At 36.8% G+C, this 17,050-nt stretch overlaps 2 protein-coding genes across 11 annotated transcripts in view; one reads left to right on the top strand and one right to left on the bottom strand.

The window, feature by feature from the left end:
• Window positions 1-17,050, top strand: part of LOC121906138 (hemicentin-1-like) — a 196,539-nt gene that overhangs the window by 39,627 nt on the left and 139,862 nt on the right. The window lies entirely within an intron of this gene.
• LOC121906186 (ADP-ribosylation factor-binding protein GGA3-like) lies at window positions 1,423-16,602 on the bottom strand. Of its 2 annotated transcripts, none has more exons than XM_042424904.1 (16): window positions 15,652-16,602; window positions 13,885-13,969; window positions 12,982-13,057; window positions 11,930-12,028; window positions 10,297-10,420; window positions 10,018-10,118; window positions 9,844-9,924; window positions 9,612-9,749; window positions 7,493-7,703; window positions 7,201-7,380; window positions 7,033-7,106; window positions 6,832-6,944; window positions 5,076-5,218; window positions 4,767-4,936; window positions 3,257-3,367; window positions 1,423-3,110 (listed from the first exon to the last, which is right to left on the bottom strand). In XM_042424904.1, exons 1-16 carry the CDS (start codon window positions 15,692-15,694, stop codon window positions 3,000-3,002), a joined length of 1,860 nt encoding a protein of 619 aa, XP_042280838.1. In that variant the 5' UTR covers window positions 15,695-16,602; the 3' UTR covers window positions 1,423-2,999. The 2 variants fall into 2 exon arrangements, with proteins under 2 accessions (XP_042280838.1, XP_042280844.1); XM_042424910.1 differs by having other exon boundaries at window positions 7,499-7,703; window positions 15,652-16,601.

The raw sequence follows: 17,050 nt of genomic DNA, 5'->3' as shown, positions 1-17,050 counted from the left end.
TCTGGCGCCACCGAGAGGTTCACGTTTGTAGTTTTGAGTGAAATGTTTCAGTAACTGTTGGATGGATTTGGAGCAGACGTGTACGTCGTCGTCCTCAGGATGAATAAAACACTTTTCATGGAAGATATTTTCACTTGCCAAAGCAGGAAAAGCACATGTGGCTGCACTCTGTTTACGTGAGCTGGTTCCAGTGTTCTGGTATCATGCTCACTCACTGACTGGGCTTACTGGGACAATTGATGGGAAGGAGCCATTGTTGATGTTATTAGTTACACCTGTGCTTTTCCTGCTTTGACAAGTCAAACTGTCTGCAGTGAAAAGAGTCTGTTGTGATCAAAGATTTAAAATTGTCCAATACTTTGATTTGTTACTAAATAGACTATAAACATTCTCATCAGCTTCAGCTGCACTTTTTGTTTTGTGCTAATTAGCAAATGTTAGCATGCTAACACTCTCTAAAGATGGTAAACATTATACCTGCTTTACATCAGCATGTTATTTAGTTCAAAGCAGCGCTGCAGCCTCACAGAGCTGCTAAGTGTGGCTGTAGACTCGTTAGTACGTAAAGAAGAAAGTTTACAATGATAAATTAATATTTACTTGAGTTTAAGTGGAGCAAGTCTTTTGAAGAAATTCTTATTTTCCATGTGGATAAGTACTAAATTAAAAAGTTCTTTCTATGAAACTTTACTAATGAGATATTAAGAAATTACGGACCCATAAAATAAAGTGCAGTAACTAGTACTTCATTCTTTGTTCTACATTTTCTACATTACAGGAAGTATGATTAACTGTTATCTGCTTCTTAAATAGAAACTTGTAGGCTGAAGGTTGTTGGTTCACCAGTTTTACTCCCTGATGAACGTCTTGCACTTACAGTCAGATACCACTGAAGTGTTTTAATGTCCTGAGAGCTTAAATGATTAGTCAATCACAGAAATTTTGATAATCTATTTATTGTTTTAGGAAGTCTTTAAGCAAGAATTCATTAGCTCTACTTTCACAGAGGTTACTTAGTCTTTATGATAGTAAACAGGATATTTCAGTTTTATTTAAGGCAACTTGGGTTTTAGGACATTGTGATTTAAAAAATATATATCAATGAATTGAGAAAATATTTGCAGATTCACGCATAATAAAAAATAATTGTTAGTTGCAGAGTTTTCTTCATGTTAAAGTCTAATGTTATTGTCAACAAACTGCTCTGAAGACCTCCGAGTCTTCATGCTTATGAAGGGTTTTGTCTCTTTTAGTCACGAGACACCAAGAAACACCTGAAAGACTGAAACAAGGCGACTTCAGATTGAACTATAATCACGGACAGTTGAGGACGATAGCTGATGGTGATGAAATTTCCACCCCCCCCCCCCCCCAAAAAAAAACATTTTTAGTTTTGTATTGTGATGATTTGGTGAGACAGAGTTTGAACTTTGGCATTTGTATTTATTGATAAAGTCAAACTGACACATATGGCAGCGCAACACATTGACAGAAACAACGTTTCGTTTTTCCAACTTGTGTAAATCTGGAAGTAACGGACGAGTAAAGCAGGTGAATTTTCTTGTTCTGGGATCAAAAAAAGCATCATAAAGCTTCACAGTATAAGACTAAAGACTAGGAAACACTGATCTGGTCATAAAAATTAACCGAGTAAACAAAGTATTTATGGAAAAAGCTCAGCTCAAGATCCAATAATCAGCTTGTATATAATGTGACATTTGAGCCATTATGTCATTTCTTAAAAATAGTTTTTACATCTTAGAGCAGAAAACTATAAAACTTCCATCAAACAAAGCAAGAATACCCACAAATCTTTAAAAGGTTTCTCACACTCACACATTCACTCTTTAAAGCAACAACCTTAGAATAAATACAGAGAATTATAACAATGCTTTCAAAATATGGACTTCATATTATTATTATTATTATTATCATTATTATTATTTCTTTTAGACAGATCTGGACATTAATCTTAAAAATGTTCTCAGATTTCTGGCTTTTCTTTCAATTAGAATTTATTTTCCAGTCTGCAAATACAAATTTATTTGTATACAAACAAGAACAAAAAAAAGAGATAAATAGAGCAGCTCAAGTTTTTTCTGCAGTCTGGAAAAAAAAAAAAAAGGTGTAGGCTGAAGCTGCAGCTTATAATGCCTGATCCTTTTTAACGCGTTATGTTAAAAAAAAAAAAAAAAAAAAAAAAAAACATCTTAAGGCACTTTGAGGATCTGTGATGTCACAAATGTATTAAAGCTAATAAATACATGTTGTCATTGGCAGACATGTAACCGTTTACAAGGCTTTATAATCAAACTGGGCACTTTAACAACCAGCAGAAGGTAGAAGGATTAGATTTGTTTCATAATTTGACAAAACCTCCCGAATATCAAACAAAAAATATTTCATTTTAAGTAAATAAACAATTTGAAACCAAAGAAATGACTTCATAAAACTACACACAAGTGCTGCATTTCATTACAATATTTTTATGGTTTGTATTTCTCTTCTGTTGGCACTTTTTTTCAGGTTCAGTTCTGACACAAAAGGTGTCACACAGCTGCGTCCGTTACATTCAATACATCTTCATTTTGTTTGATTCTTGGGAGATTTTGTTCCAACTTTTGAAACATACAGTATCTAATCCCGTAGGAGGCAGCGATTGCAGTAACAGCACGATAAGACAACAGCAGTAGACTGAATACCTGAATAACCGACGTACCGAACCCACACGAACAGTCAACATCTGTATCTGTTCATGTGTGGAATAGAGTTTACCAACCTTTTTAGAGTAATAGTAGTCTTTGTGAGATTACTTTTTGCATCTTACCAGCTAGTTGTTCACCTTGTGAGGATCCAGTGCAGGTATTGTATGGTTTCCCACTTGTTTGTTGATCTTTTATGTCTTTCTCACTGGGCTTCGTTTAACTCTCTGTATTCAAAATCTAGATTTCTGGTCTAGATCCTGCACAGTTTTCTGAAGCAAAGTCTCTCTGGTGTTTTTAGTGGCTGATCAGAGATGTCCAGTAAGGGAAGTTGTCTACCTCTCCGGTCTCGTTCAGCTCCTGGTCTCCATGTATCAGTGCTAGCTTGTAGCGTAGACGCACGTTACGCTAAAGAAACGAGGAGGAGAAGTCGGTTAAAGCTGTAAAAGTCTAAAAATATTCTGTTTTACGCACCATAAGTAAGACTGAAACAGGGAGTTAGATCAGTCGTGTAGATGTTAATGTGTAATTATGATGTAAATCCCCAAACTCACCTTCTGTGGATTAGCCAATAGGAGGACCTGAGAGATGGCAGGTGGAGGCAGGAGAGGGTTGTAAGGAGGTAGGTGTGTCCCTGATGCAGGCTGAAGTTTCACCGACATGGTCTGCAGGTATTAAACTGATAATTAACTGGACGCTCAAATCTTTAAATGACAAACAGCTCGATGTAGATTTTTGTATATGAAACATTTTGCACACAACATCCTGTTTAACAGACGGGGGATGTGCATAAAATATCAACAAATAAAATAACAACTAACAAACAACAAAGTTAAAAGTGTAGCAAGTATTTGGAAAGTGTCTGAAATCTGAAGTGGAGACCTGGCTCCAGCGGGGGGCGCTACAGACACTCAGGTGAATCTCCTGACGTCACCTTCATTGACAGAGTTCATCTAATTAATTCAAGACTTTAAGACATTTTTAATACTTAATTGGATTCAATTTAAAACCTTTTTTTACTGTCATACCTGTCAAACAATGACAGAAAACCAGTAGGAACACTGAGGCCTACAATTGTTTTTTAAGTGCATTAATTTCACACATTTCTCACTTTTTTGTCAATACTTTCCAGCTGTATATAACAATAATTCCAAGTAATATAATTAATCAATTAACATGACCTAGATAGACAGTGGTAGAAAATGTATGGAATTATTAACCAATTACAAAAGTTCCCGCCTGAATCCACCGTCGCAACAGTCTCAGTCAGATGTAAAACGTCTCCTGACAGCCCGCGACAACATTTAAAAAGACTTTTTAGATTCTTCTCAGGCGTTTTTTGGAGGGAAATTAATTCACTGCTTTGCATTAAACGTCTTTAGGATAAATTTCAACACTTAATCTGCGGAAAAAAGCATCGATCCAGCAGCACCAATGTCTGCACTGTCAGCTTGAACACTGAGACACTACAGATGTGCCAGCTGTTATCTGGGTCACATGTGGTCAAACATGATACTTGGATGTGAAAATTGATATCGCCATGGATTACTTTCTGATTGGAAGCACGTATAGAAGTACAAAAGACTAAAATTAGTAAACTACAAGACTAAAGTTGACAAATTATTTGCATTATTGATGATATTTAAAAATGAATCTGGTAATTGTTCGATATACCTGAAGTACAAATAAAGTTCTCAAAGCTCATGGTTGCATCTTTAAGTGGCTTGTTATTAAATGAAAAATGACATAAAACAGAGACAAGTATCAAATCCTCACATTTAAGAGGATGTAACCTGTGAAACTGAAATAGTTGCTGATTAATTTTCATCACTCAAACAGATGAGAGCAAAGGCAGCAACAAAATGTTTAATTATGTAAATGACACAGCAGACAGTTCATGACGGGCTTGAGTTCCCCTTCGTACTCCACATTTTTATATGTTTTGAGTTGGAACTTTTCAAGATTAGATTACTAGATCAAATCGGCCTTCAACATCTACACCAATGTCTGTAAATTATTTCAATAATAGATTATAAACGCGTGTATATGATCTGAGTTTGTTACCTTAGGAACAGCAGCTTGAAACAGGAAGTCTCTCACAGCGAGGGCTGAGGTGTTGACGGTGGAGATGACGACTACAGCGACGCTGGGGTGACCCGGTGGAGAGTCTTTGGCGAAATGGAGCGAGACGTGGATCCCGCCCTGATCATATAAAGTGATCGGCTCCAGCTGACCTACCAGAGACAAGAACGACACACACTTAAACTAGATGTGGTCAATAAAGTAAAAGGTTGATACAATTCTGCTTCAAAACAGGTGGGTGATCCAGCTTCTCCTTCATTTATATTGTTAATTCAAACACTGGGGACGTACTGGATCTGATGGTCTCTACTGGAACAAAGATATTTTTCAGTAAATCTGGGGGACAAAAGCTCTCCTCCGATTTCACTGGAGACCCAGACACTGACTTTGATGATGATCCTAAACTTGGAAACTGCTGATCTGGAGGAAGTGACCTGAAAAAAAGAAAAGGCAGCATCAGTTTAGTAATAATAAGGATATAAAAAAGGGTAAAGACCTGCTAAATATAGAAATAATCTGCTTTAAAAGATCATTAAACTAAAATGCATTGTATATGTTATAAAACTGCCTGCTTTTGTGTGTTTCTAGGATGCAATAAATTTACTTTCAGTATGTTAAAATAGTGTTTTCAGCCCTGAACGAACTCAATTACTAAAATAGACTAAAACACTACAGCTGTAAGTTAGAGACACTTGTTTGTCTGAGTGACTTTAAAACAATCACAGATATTCTGAAAAATATCAGATAGTAAAACTTTCATTGGTGTGTCTGTGTATGTGTGTAATGATAGTGTTTTGTGAATGAACCCGTCTTGTGATCTTGTGTTAATGTTATTTGGTCTCACGTCTCTCTTGCAAAACACTTCTGATCTCAATGAGATGGAGGAGGACATAACTATATATGCATGTATTTACAACAAAATCAGTTCAACCTGTCTTTGTTCTTTACTAAATTATTATTAAGGCTGGAGATCGTTTGATTTTTTTTTCATTACCAAGGTTGATACACAAGTTTCAGCACCAACATCAAAAGAAACCTTACTTTGAGGAGTATTAACATGTTTTAGCTAAATAAGACAAACTTGACAAAATTTCCTACATTTTTTCTTAAAATAATCAATATTTTTCATACTAACAATGTATGAAATGATAAAGTAAAGTGTCAGAGGCGTCACTCGTACTGATGAACCTACAGAGAATCATCACCTGACTCTTTATGGAGCTTTCTAGTGAGTTTCAGCTCATTGTTCAGCTGTCCGGCTGCAACTTTACTCTTTTGATTCACTCTCATCACTCTCACAGCGTTGATTCAGCTGCAGCAGGCAGCTGTTCTCAGAGAAAAAGCTCCAAAAAGCCACTGTACACTACCTGCTCAGCTCTAAACGGCAAACAGACACAGTAAACGACTAGCTGGTGAACACAGTGGAGCATTTAGCAGCTAAAGTGCCAGATATTTCCCTCAGGAGTTGATAGAGACCAAAAACAGAGCTAGAAGAGAGTAAATACTGGACTTATATTCACCAGGTGAACAGTAACACGACTCTAAATGAATAATAATGTTGTTCTGTAACTGCTGGATGTGGAAATAATTAACTATTTGCTAACAAGTGAAACATATCAGCTTATAAGATGATGATATGTTGGTGTTGAGTTCACTACTTGTTTCTGCTGCTCACAAGTGGCCAAAAAATGTAGTTAATGCAGGTTTAATATGGAGCCTCTGACCTTTGACTGAATAAAATAACATCTAAAATGACCAAAAGTATGATTAAAATCAGGAAATATTTGATTTATAAAAGTAAAAAAGACTGCAAATTCAGTGCAGCTTTTGGTACCTGACATTATTTGATTTTTAATACCCTGCCCTATAATCTGTGAAGTTGTACATCAACTCTTCCAGCACAACAGTGACCACACATTATTACAAGAATAACATGTTTCACAACTGCAGTTTGTTACTTAAATTTATACAGTTATATCTGTGCTCACAGGACTGTAAAACTGATCTACCTATCTTGTCTTTCAGGATGTCTTTTCTTCATCCTTACCATATATTCGTCCCATTTGATGAAGCACCGTTTCCTCCACACCCACGGGCTCTCAGCACGGGCTCTCTCCCTCCACACTGCTCAGCTTTCATTGTCTGAACTTCTCCATTAAGCTGGAAAAAAAAATACACTACTTTAAACACTTTTCCAAATAAAAATCACCTTTAAATCTTTATCTTTAACTTTAGATCCAAGTCTCACCTGCATTAGTTCCTCATAATACGACTTTGGAGTCTCTTGAGTGTGGCTGCGTTTTGAGACCTGATTATGTAACTCTGTAATTACAGGACACCACAGGATTAACACAATGAAATATATTCATCAGCTCTACAGAGAATAAACTAGAAAAAAGTACAAATGTTGGGCTACCTAATTCTGTAAAGTCCTGGTCAGCTGCTGAGTGGAAGGTGCTTTCCAGATGAGAGGAAGATGGGGGTGAACAGGCTTCGAAGGTCGGTGGTGAATCAGCTTTTCTGTGCGTTTGCGGCGAGTCCAGAGCTGACAGGTCGATGAGGTGGTAGCTCTTAATCTCTCTGGGACTTGTAGGAGCTAGAACAAGAAAGAACAGGGTCAGATACAAGCAGAACAACAGTATCAAACACATGGTCAAGGTATTTTTCCACAGCGAATGTGTACAAAATCAGGCATTTTGTAAACAAACCGTTACTTTTATCGGTTGCTTCTTCACTTTTACTTCTTTCACTTCTTCCGTTACACACTCCTCTCCCCAGCCGCTCTTTGTAAACATTTACTGCAAGTGTCAGCTCGTCATTAGCCGCCAAGATCTGGGCCAGAGCCGCATCGTCGTCCACCGTGTCGCTGGCCAGGCGGAACAGACTGGGCCTCAGCCGGTCACAGCGCTCATACAAGGCCTGCGGAAGAGAGAACGAAGGGTCAAATGTTGGGGTCACACTTCCACACAAACACATCGACTAGGAGAAAAAGTATTTGTAGGTTTGTTGGGCTCAAATATAATTTTCTTGTCTCAAATGAATGAATACTCATTTTACTACAAAGCAAAAGTCAAAATCATTTTAAAGATGTTACACTCACAAAGGCTTCCACTTCTTTATTTTCATTATTTATTTGTCTATCTACTACTTTATCAATTAATCAGTTGATGGTTTTGTCTATAAATGTAAAGAAAATAGTGAAAAAACACCAATCACAACGTCCCAGAGCCCAACACCACCTTTTTGAATTGTTTTGTCCAATAAACAGTCAAAAACCCAAATGTTTTATCTACTGTTATTTGCCATTTTTGCCTGAAAAATAACTATTAATCTGCTGTCAACTGACAAATCAATTTATCAACTCATCGTTTCAGCTGTACAATAAAATTCTAAATATAGGGGCTTTAACTCATGTGATTATAGTTCATGGTAATAATAGTAAAAATCCAGCAACAGGCTCGATGTGTTCAGTGCTGTGTTCACTAAACTCCTGCATTTAAATCCATACAAATGTGTCATATACATTCAAAAACCACAATACAACAGGGAAATATTATCAGTTATAACATCTAAAACACTTTACACTGTAGAAAAACTGCTGACCTCCCAGTAGGCATCAATTTGGTGATTTGCAGGTCAAAAGGCGTCTAGAAATCTAGTTTAAAACTGAGCTAAATGTTCTTGGAAAGAGAACATCTACTGTAGGTCACAGCTGGCCAATCACAGCGTGAAGTGAGTGCAAATTTAAAATTTTAAAAACGATGGATTGATGGTTTTGGAATATTAAAGAAATGGTTGACATTCAAAAGGTTTAGAGGGAAGAGGTTTCTGAAGCTATTCGACCGTCTGAAGAGCAGTCCTAACAGAGAGTGTCGGCCCCTTAAAGGGAAACTTACAGATTTTTCAACCTGAATTCTATTTTCCCATCATTTTAGGTCTAAGTGATTAATGGGGACAACAATTTTTGAAATCAGTCCAGTAGTGTTGGGCGAGAGCGCTTCAGCTGGTGGCAATGAATCAGCTGCAATGTAATCATATTGGGCACTGTCAATGTACGTCCAATAAAAGTGCTTGTTTTAGTCACTGACAGGCTCAGATTGTTATTACAAGTGTTTGACAACGACAGTAACGTTAAACACAGGGACTAGCCACCTGTAGCAGCGTTATGGCTAACGGCAAAGGATCTATATCCAGAGCAGCCAACGGGCTAAACTAACCTCCCTGTGCATGTTCATCCGCGTACGTCGGTTTGTTTACATGTGTTGAGGCTGACTTTCACTGCAGTTAGACTGTAAGGAAACTAAAAGAAATAAATGCAATGACAGATTATCCTGTGGACCAGCTCCCTGGTTTCCCTTTAAGTCTACTGGCTGTAATCAGTTTAACTGAAGAGTGATTTCTCTTCTTCCTTCCTTTTTCCTTTTTTCAGAGTTGTAATTTGAGTTGAAAAATCTAAAAAGTGTCATTTCTTGCGGCAGAAAAGATTTATTTCTAACTTCCTCTTTTGTCAGTCATCTTGATTTACAGGATTTATTTACAGATTTATCTTGTGAACCCTTGTGGGAGTCCTGAACACCAGACTGGGAACCGCTGATTGATGTTTTAAATTTCAATGTGAAGCAGGTCCTGACATGTTTTGGCCTGCAAATCACCAAATAAATGCGTACTGGTTCATATTCTAGGTCACTGCCCTGTCACAGTAAGGTGAATCTAGTCTCAAACTGTTCTGTAGACGGTCACTAGAGGGCGATAGAAGGACGTAGATCACAGCACTCCAACCCTGCGGACAGCTGGTATATTGTTTGTTTGCTTGCATCATGTTAATACCTTCAAGTCATCGCTTGGCTGTAACAACGTCCCAGTGACGGTTTGCTGCTCCAGCATCTCTCTGAGCTGCTTGCTGCTGCTCTCCACCTCCTTCAGAGTCGAGTCACGCTTTGCCACTTTCTCTGCTTTCTCCTGCTCCTAAAAACACACAAAAAAGAAATGTAAATCCAGTTTATACAGTTATTAATATATGTATGTAAGGATGTCCATCACCACTACAGCAGAACCTCACCTCTTTGATTGTGTTTTTAATGAGTCTGTTGGCAGTTTCCAGGTCTTCAAGACGTTGACTTTTCAGTAATCTGGCTAAGAGCTGAAGACAGACAAACACACGTAATCAGGATGACTCTTCATGTTTGTGTGTTTCCATTAACTGATGTGATTTTAAACACACACACACACTCACCTTGGCCTTTTCCTCCTGGTCAAAAACTGAGTCTGTGGTTCTCTGTGGCGGAGGAGCCATTATAACCGTGTCTGGTAGTTTGGGATCTTTCTTTACAATGTCTAAAATAACAAGAACAAGTTGTGTAAGACGGTTTGATTACTGAGAAAAAGACAAATTATCAAATTAATTCATATTACACCTTTATACACAGTATCTAAACTAAATATTAGGCTAATCTCAGATTCTAAAAAGGTACATTTTGGATATTTTGGATATGACCCCATGTTGCATCCAGACCTTGTTTCTTAAGCATGCTGTAGGCTTCCTGAATCTTGGGTTCGTCTTTAAGCCAGAGCGTCCAGCCGTAAAGAACCTCCGTCACTCTGTCTTTAACTTTCTGGGGAGTCCACGAGCCGAAATACTGCTCAGAAAAGATCGATAGGGTCAGGCAGAGGAAGACAATTTTACATGAATAAATCATTGTTTTCTGAGATTTTAGCTCTGATATTCTGACAAATTTAAATCATTTTCTAGTTTTTGGGGGAAATTTTGATGTCAGACTGTGTACTCGGTTACTTTTGTTTCTTTATGTTGCTTTTCTGTATAAAATTCAAACTGTCTGTAATCATTTCATGTGATTTCGTTTAGGTTTTAATGTTACAGTTTTGTGTTCATGGTTATTGTTTTGTTCTTTATTTTAACTGCTGTTTTGTAGATTTCAACTGGTTCTTAATTTGTGGTGTTAAAACCAAAAATACAACTCAGCACTCAAATCAAATCAAACACACAAGTCATTAAGATAAAATAGAACAAATCACAGACAGATCAGACCTGATCTGCCACGATTAGTCAATTAATCGATTAGTTGTTAACTATTATATTAATCACCAACTATTTTGATAAACAATTAATCGTTTGGAGTAATTCTTCAAGAAAAAAAATGTAAAGATTCTCAAATGTGAATATTTTCTGGTTTCTGTGATAGTGAACTGAATATATTTGAGTTTTGGACTGTTGGTTGGGTCATTTGAAGACGTCATATTGGGCTTCGGGAGACAGTGATTGACATTTTTCACCATTTTCTGACAATTTATAGACCAAACAACTAATTGATTGATTGAGAAAATAATCAACAGATTAATCGATAATGAAAATAATCGTTTGTTGCAGCTCTTAACATGTTTGTCTCACACATGATATATTTCTGTTTGCTAGTGTTGCCTTCACAGGATCAGACAATTATTACGTGTGATATCAGAATCGATGACATCAGTGAAGTAGCACTTCTACACACACAACTAGGAACTGGTTTTTTGTTTTCACAGTTAAGCTGCTCTGTGAGGCTGTACTAAAGAACGGCATCGCTTTTTAGCTAAATGCTAACGTCAGCATGCAACATACGTACAATGACAATGCTAACATGTTTATGTGTAGCAGCTACAATATTCACCATCTTGCACGGACACAGACAGCACACGTCACACTAACATGAATTATCGTTTGCACGTCTGTGAAACCATCACATCCAATATGGTTTGTTACATTAACACAATTATTTGTATTATCACATTTGAACATTACATGTAGTGTTAATACTGTCAACATTTGCACATTCTAGGTCAATATCTTGTACTTTTTTTTTTTTTTTTAACTCTAACAACAACAGATTTATATTATTTCTGATAGTCTTTGAGTACCTTGAAAAGTGCTCTATGAATAAAATGTATTATTATTATTAATATGATCACCTGACTTTATTTTCATACCCTCTTTGTGTTGATTGTTATACACAACAACACAAAGGCAAATTCCTTGGATGCGCAAACTTGGCAATAAACCTGTTTCGGATTCTTAGTTTAGGATGACAGTATACCAACACTGGTTAAATCATAAATAAACATGTTGCTAAAACCACATTGCCTCCGGCTACCTTTGGTGTTAAGAGTTTGATGAGCTCATTGAGAAAACGAAACTTGGCCGCCTCTTTGTGAAACCTCTTGCCACAGTTGTTCATACAGGCCTCGAGAACCTGAGAAGTAGAGAACCATAATAAAATCATTATCAGCAGAAGCTTCCTCAACAATGAAGAAGAAAAAAAAAAAAGATGATTTCCTTTTGTTTGTCTCTTGCAAACCAATAGAAAGAGACAGATTGTCACTGCCTGTTTGTGGTTAACCACCTTTGAATGTCATATGACATGAAGCACACCCAGGCTACACTTTAAAGAAGAAACACTGCAGCTCACGTCAACGTATAGACAACAAACTGTGTGCTGCTGGATGACATTCAAATGCAGATTAAATCCCTCATGTCACTCGGTCCATGTGATAAAAGTTAGCTACAGATATTATTCACAGTCATCCCCCACTGCTACAACAAAGACTTTTGTTTTTCAATGAAAGGATTGTACCTTTAAAGATCCTATGATACATGTTAAGAATGAGCCATGAGAAACAGCATTAAATAAACACAGAAGTATATTGTGTCTTCACATAGATACCAAACTACTATGTCATTGAATAATCTAAGATCAAATAATAGTTTTAGTCATTTTTTACGCAAAAATGCCAAAAACATTGTTGCTTATAGCTTCTTAACTGTGAGAAGTTTTTGCTATATTCTGCAGGTAAGTGCTGACGCCACCTGAATATCAACATATTTGACAAACAATACTTTCTCTGCTCATTGCTGAATCATCTCACTGACAGATATATGTATCTGTCAGAGAGATGCTGCAATAGGCTGATCCAGGAAAAACTGCACGAGGAATGGAGGCGCTTGAGGGCCAATGAGACCAAAAGATACCTAAAACAAACAAATACTTAACAAACTTCTTGTTTAAGTATAAAAAAACTAACATTTTACATTAAAAAAAGAAGGGCACAATATATTGTTTGTTGGTCCTGGTAACTTTACAGATGAAAATATAGTAATTTGACAACAGTATTATCATCTGTGGAGATGAAGAGTCTGATTACTTACAGTGAGAGCTTGCAGGGCCTCTTTCTCCTGAGGGGACTGGATTTTATGAGCAAGAAGACGAATGGCTATCTGTGGGCTGAGACACACAACATAAGATTAAAAGGAAGTACATAGCTTCTACACATAAGCATGCTTGAGAAATGCTAATAGAAATGGATGAAAACCTGCTAAATATGACCAGAAAAACAGGATTTTTATCATTGCTCTGGCGTTTCCCCCCATTTTTGTCCCATACTGGCTCCGCGCTTCAGAAAAACATTATTGTGATTGTTGCTGCTTTCTGAGCAACAAAAAAAAATCAGCATGACATTAAATTTACTGTTCTAATACATTAATACAATAAGAAGAAAAGGGTCAAAAGGGGAAAAGGTGCTGTAGCGTTCCTCCTCACTCTTGCACGATGCTGTAACTTAGAAATATCACAACATGGATGTGAAGCAACTCTTCCTCAGAATGCCGCACTGAGCTTGAGTAACTTCCAGAAACAACTGGCCTCCCATGAAAACTTTAATTTGTGTTAAGTGCCTGAAGATCATCAGGTCCACGTAGCACTGTGCTCATAAAATGACTCACTCTAGAAATGCAAAGCTGAAAACAATTAATCAATTAGTCATTCATCAGAAAATCGTTTCAGCCTTTTTTCCCAGCAAATATGCTAAATTTTCTCTGTTAAATGTGACTAACGTGACGATGAACTCAGTGTTTTTTTGTTTTGGAATTTTGGTCAAATAAATAAAAAATAAAAAAACACCTTTGAATATGTTACCTTAGGTTTTAGAAATAGTGATGGTCATTTCTCAATACTTCCTGTTGTTTTATTGTCAAAACAATTAACTGACTTACTCAAAAAGTTAGTTGCAGCCCTACTAAAATGTAGGCAGTGCAGATTTGTGTTCTGCTTACCCATCAGTCTCCTGGTTGACGAGCTGGTAGAAGCCCTGGATGCAGTCCCATCGGTCCTCCTCGTTGTTTGGGTCTGTGGCCTGATCTGAAACGATTAGACCAGAGAAACAGCTTAAAGACAGACAAAAACATTTTGTGACAAACCGAACAGTCAAACACATCTAAATATATGCATCGAAGAAGTGAAAATAACTGACAGATCTGCACAAAAATTTGAGAAAAACTGGCGAAGTTACAGTATATGACGGGTGGGGATTGATGTAGTATAGTGCTGCAACTAGTGATTGCTTTCTTATTTAATCTGTCAAATACTTTTTCAATTACTTGTTATGTCTGTAAAATATCAGAAAAAATGTCTAATTGTTTGTTATGGATGACTTAAACAATTATTCAATTATGAAGAGTGTGGTCAATTATCTACTGATCAACTAAATCAGTTGATCAATCAAAAACATTTTAAAAAGTATTTTACTCCAAGTGCAATCAACATTTTAAACTAGAAAAAGTCTTGCTCCATGGTATTTTATGTCATGTTTTAGGTATTTTATCTTTTCTTTTTACTTGTGTACTGTACTCTATTTAACACTGGAAGGGTTTTTTTGGTATCAGTGGCACCTTTTTACCACATTCGTTCAATATTTTACATGCTCTTGTACTTTTATGTTTTGATCCATTCTGGTGGACAATAAAGTTGTTTTCTACACCAGTCTATCAACTACTAATGTACAATACTTTTACTACTGTTTTGAGTTAGTGGTGCTTAAGGCAAGTATATTATATTATATATCATATAAAATATATTACACGTCTATTTTGGCTGACTTTATACCTCATCTCCACTGCATTTCAGAGGAAGACTATGCAGTCTTCTCCACTTCATTTATCTGACAGATGGAGTAACTACGTTTAAGACACAGTTGTTACACTAAACATGAGATAAATTCATTAAATACAGCTTTTATCAGGTCAAAATCTCATCTTGTATCTCCAATAGTCATTTGCCTTGTTTCGGATGAAGATTAAAAGATTTTTGACTTTATATTAAGAGGTTAAGGAAGGCAAAGATGACGGTGATTTTTCCGCCTTACGTGCAGAGGGACATGCAGTCTCACTTCAACTTACCTGAATGAAAATAACCAAAATTGGGCATATGAGGACTGCTTAGTCACAATTTAGCATTGCTCCTGTTTTATCCCCTTTTACAAAGCGTACTTCTACCATTATAAATACATTTTACTGCTTTTGAAGTGTTAACTTTTTTGTCATTTTTCAATACGGATCTTTTACTACCAACAGTATCCTTCTCCATCATTGTATTGCGACTTTTACCTGATTAATATATCGAAAAACTTCATCCAACTTCTGCTGAAATGACTAAATTCTCCTCCACGACGCGCGCGCAAAGCGTGAACCCAGACCGTAGGCCCAGACACAACACACCGCTCGAGCGCACATCGGGCACGCGCACGCGATAACCAACTTCCTGTTCCAACTGATAGTTTCTGCACTAATGCAAAACTTAAAAGCTAATTAAATAATAAACATACTCAAGAGTTAAGTCGCGAACAAACTGTATTAAAACGGTAAATTATTCCAACTGACAGCACGAGCCGACCGTTAAAGAGACGTTAGCTAAGTTAACGCTGCAGCGACAGTTGGTGGACAGATGACAGCGCGATGATACGTTAGCTGACGTTGTGTCGGGACTAACTAACGGCTGAAAAACAAACAAGCAAACAAACGTTTCTGTATTCTCCGTTTACTCACTGAGCCATGACTCGTAAGTTTCCTGGCTGTCACCGGTCGCCATTGCCGCCCGTCTGCTGCAGGTCTAGAGATGATTAGTTGCTGATGTGTGTGTCTTTTTCCTCTGAGGGGAAGCGGAGTTGTCAAACTACCGCTTGCTGCCTGCGGCGACATGTGACACTCACGCCCAGTCACACTCCTGACACACTAACCAATTTATGTCACACCCTCATCTTCCTCCTCCTCCTCATCCTCCCCCTCCTCTTCCTCACTCTACGTGTCAGCACCTGACACTGGTCAAAAATAATAAAACAGAGGGCTAAAGTGTTAACCAAAGTCCTTCACCAAAAATTCACCACACAAATTGTCGGTACCTGTACTTTGCTTGAGTATTTCTATGTTGTGGTACTTGTATTTAGTGTATTCTCCACCACATTTCAGAGGGAAATACTGTAATATCTTTTACTCATTACTACATTCATTCCAAAGATATAGTTATTAGCTGTTTTCAGATCAATATTTCTTATGTAAAACTATCAGTTTATAAAACATGCAGGGTTATAGATAAGACTACATATATGTCAAGGAATCAATATTAATATTCTAATAACCCAAATGTGATAAATGTGAAACTCTAAATGAGGCTTTGTATGAGTACTTTTATGTTTGATACTCTGATTACATTAAGTTGTCAATACTTCTGTACTTTTACTTAAGTAAGATTCTGAAATCTTGTAATGGAGCATTTTTAAATTGCTCTATTCGTACTTTTACTTAAATAAAAGGATCTTCCACCACTGTTGATGAATCAATAATTAATATTCCAGTAATCCATATGTGACACATGTAAGACTCTAAATGGGTCCTCTTTGCATAATGAGTACTTTTACTTTTGATACTCTGAGTACATTTAGCTGCCAATACTTCTGTACTTTTACTTAAGTAAGATTTTGAATGCTTGTAATGGAGTATTTTTACATCACTGTATTGGTACTTTTACTTAACTAAAGGGATCTGAATATTTCTTCCACCACTGTCAATGAATCAATAATTAATATTCCAGTAATTTGCATGTGATGAATATAACACTTTGCATGATGTGTAATTTTACTTTTAATACTTAAAGTACATTTTGCTGCCAGTACGTCTGCACTATTACTTAAGATTTTGAATGCATGACTTTTACTGTGTTGCTGTATTTTTTCATTGTGGTATTGCTACTTTTATTTAAGTAAAAGTTCTTAGTACTTCTTCCACCACTGGGTGTAATTATGTGCATTTACATTTGAAGTACTTCTACTTTACTTAAGTATTTCCATTTTAATGCTTCTTCATACTTCTACTTCAGTACACTGCAGAGTTAAAATGTTGTACTTTCTACTACTCAACATGTATTTGACTGCTGAAGTCATTGTGCAAG

The sequence above is a fragment of the Thunnus maccoyii genome, chromosome 2 (assembly GCF_910596095.1).
Source record: "Thunnus maccoyii chromosome 2, fThuMac1.1, whole genome shotgun sequence".
Classification (NCBI taxonomy): domain Eukaryota; kingdom Metazoa; phylum Chordata; class Actinopteri; order Scombriformes; family Scombridae; genus Thunnus; species Thunnus maccoyii.
The sequence above is the reverse complement of the archived record's forward strand: the minus strand, read 5'-3'. Positions and strand labels throughout refer to the sequence as shown.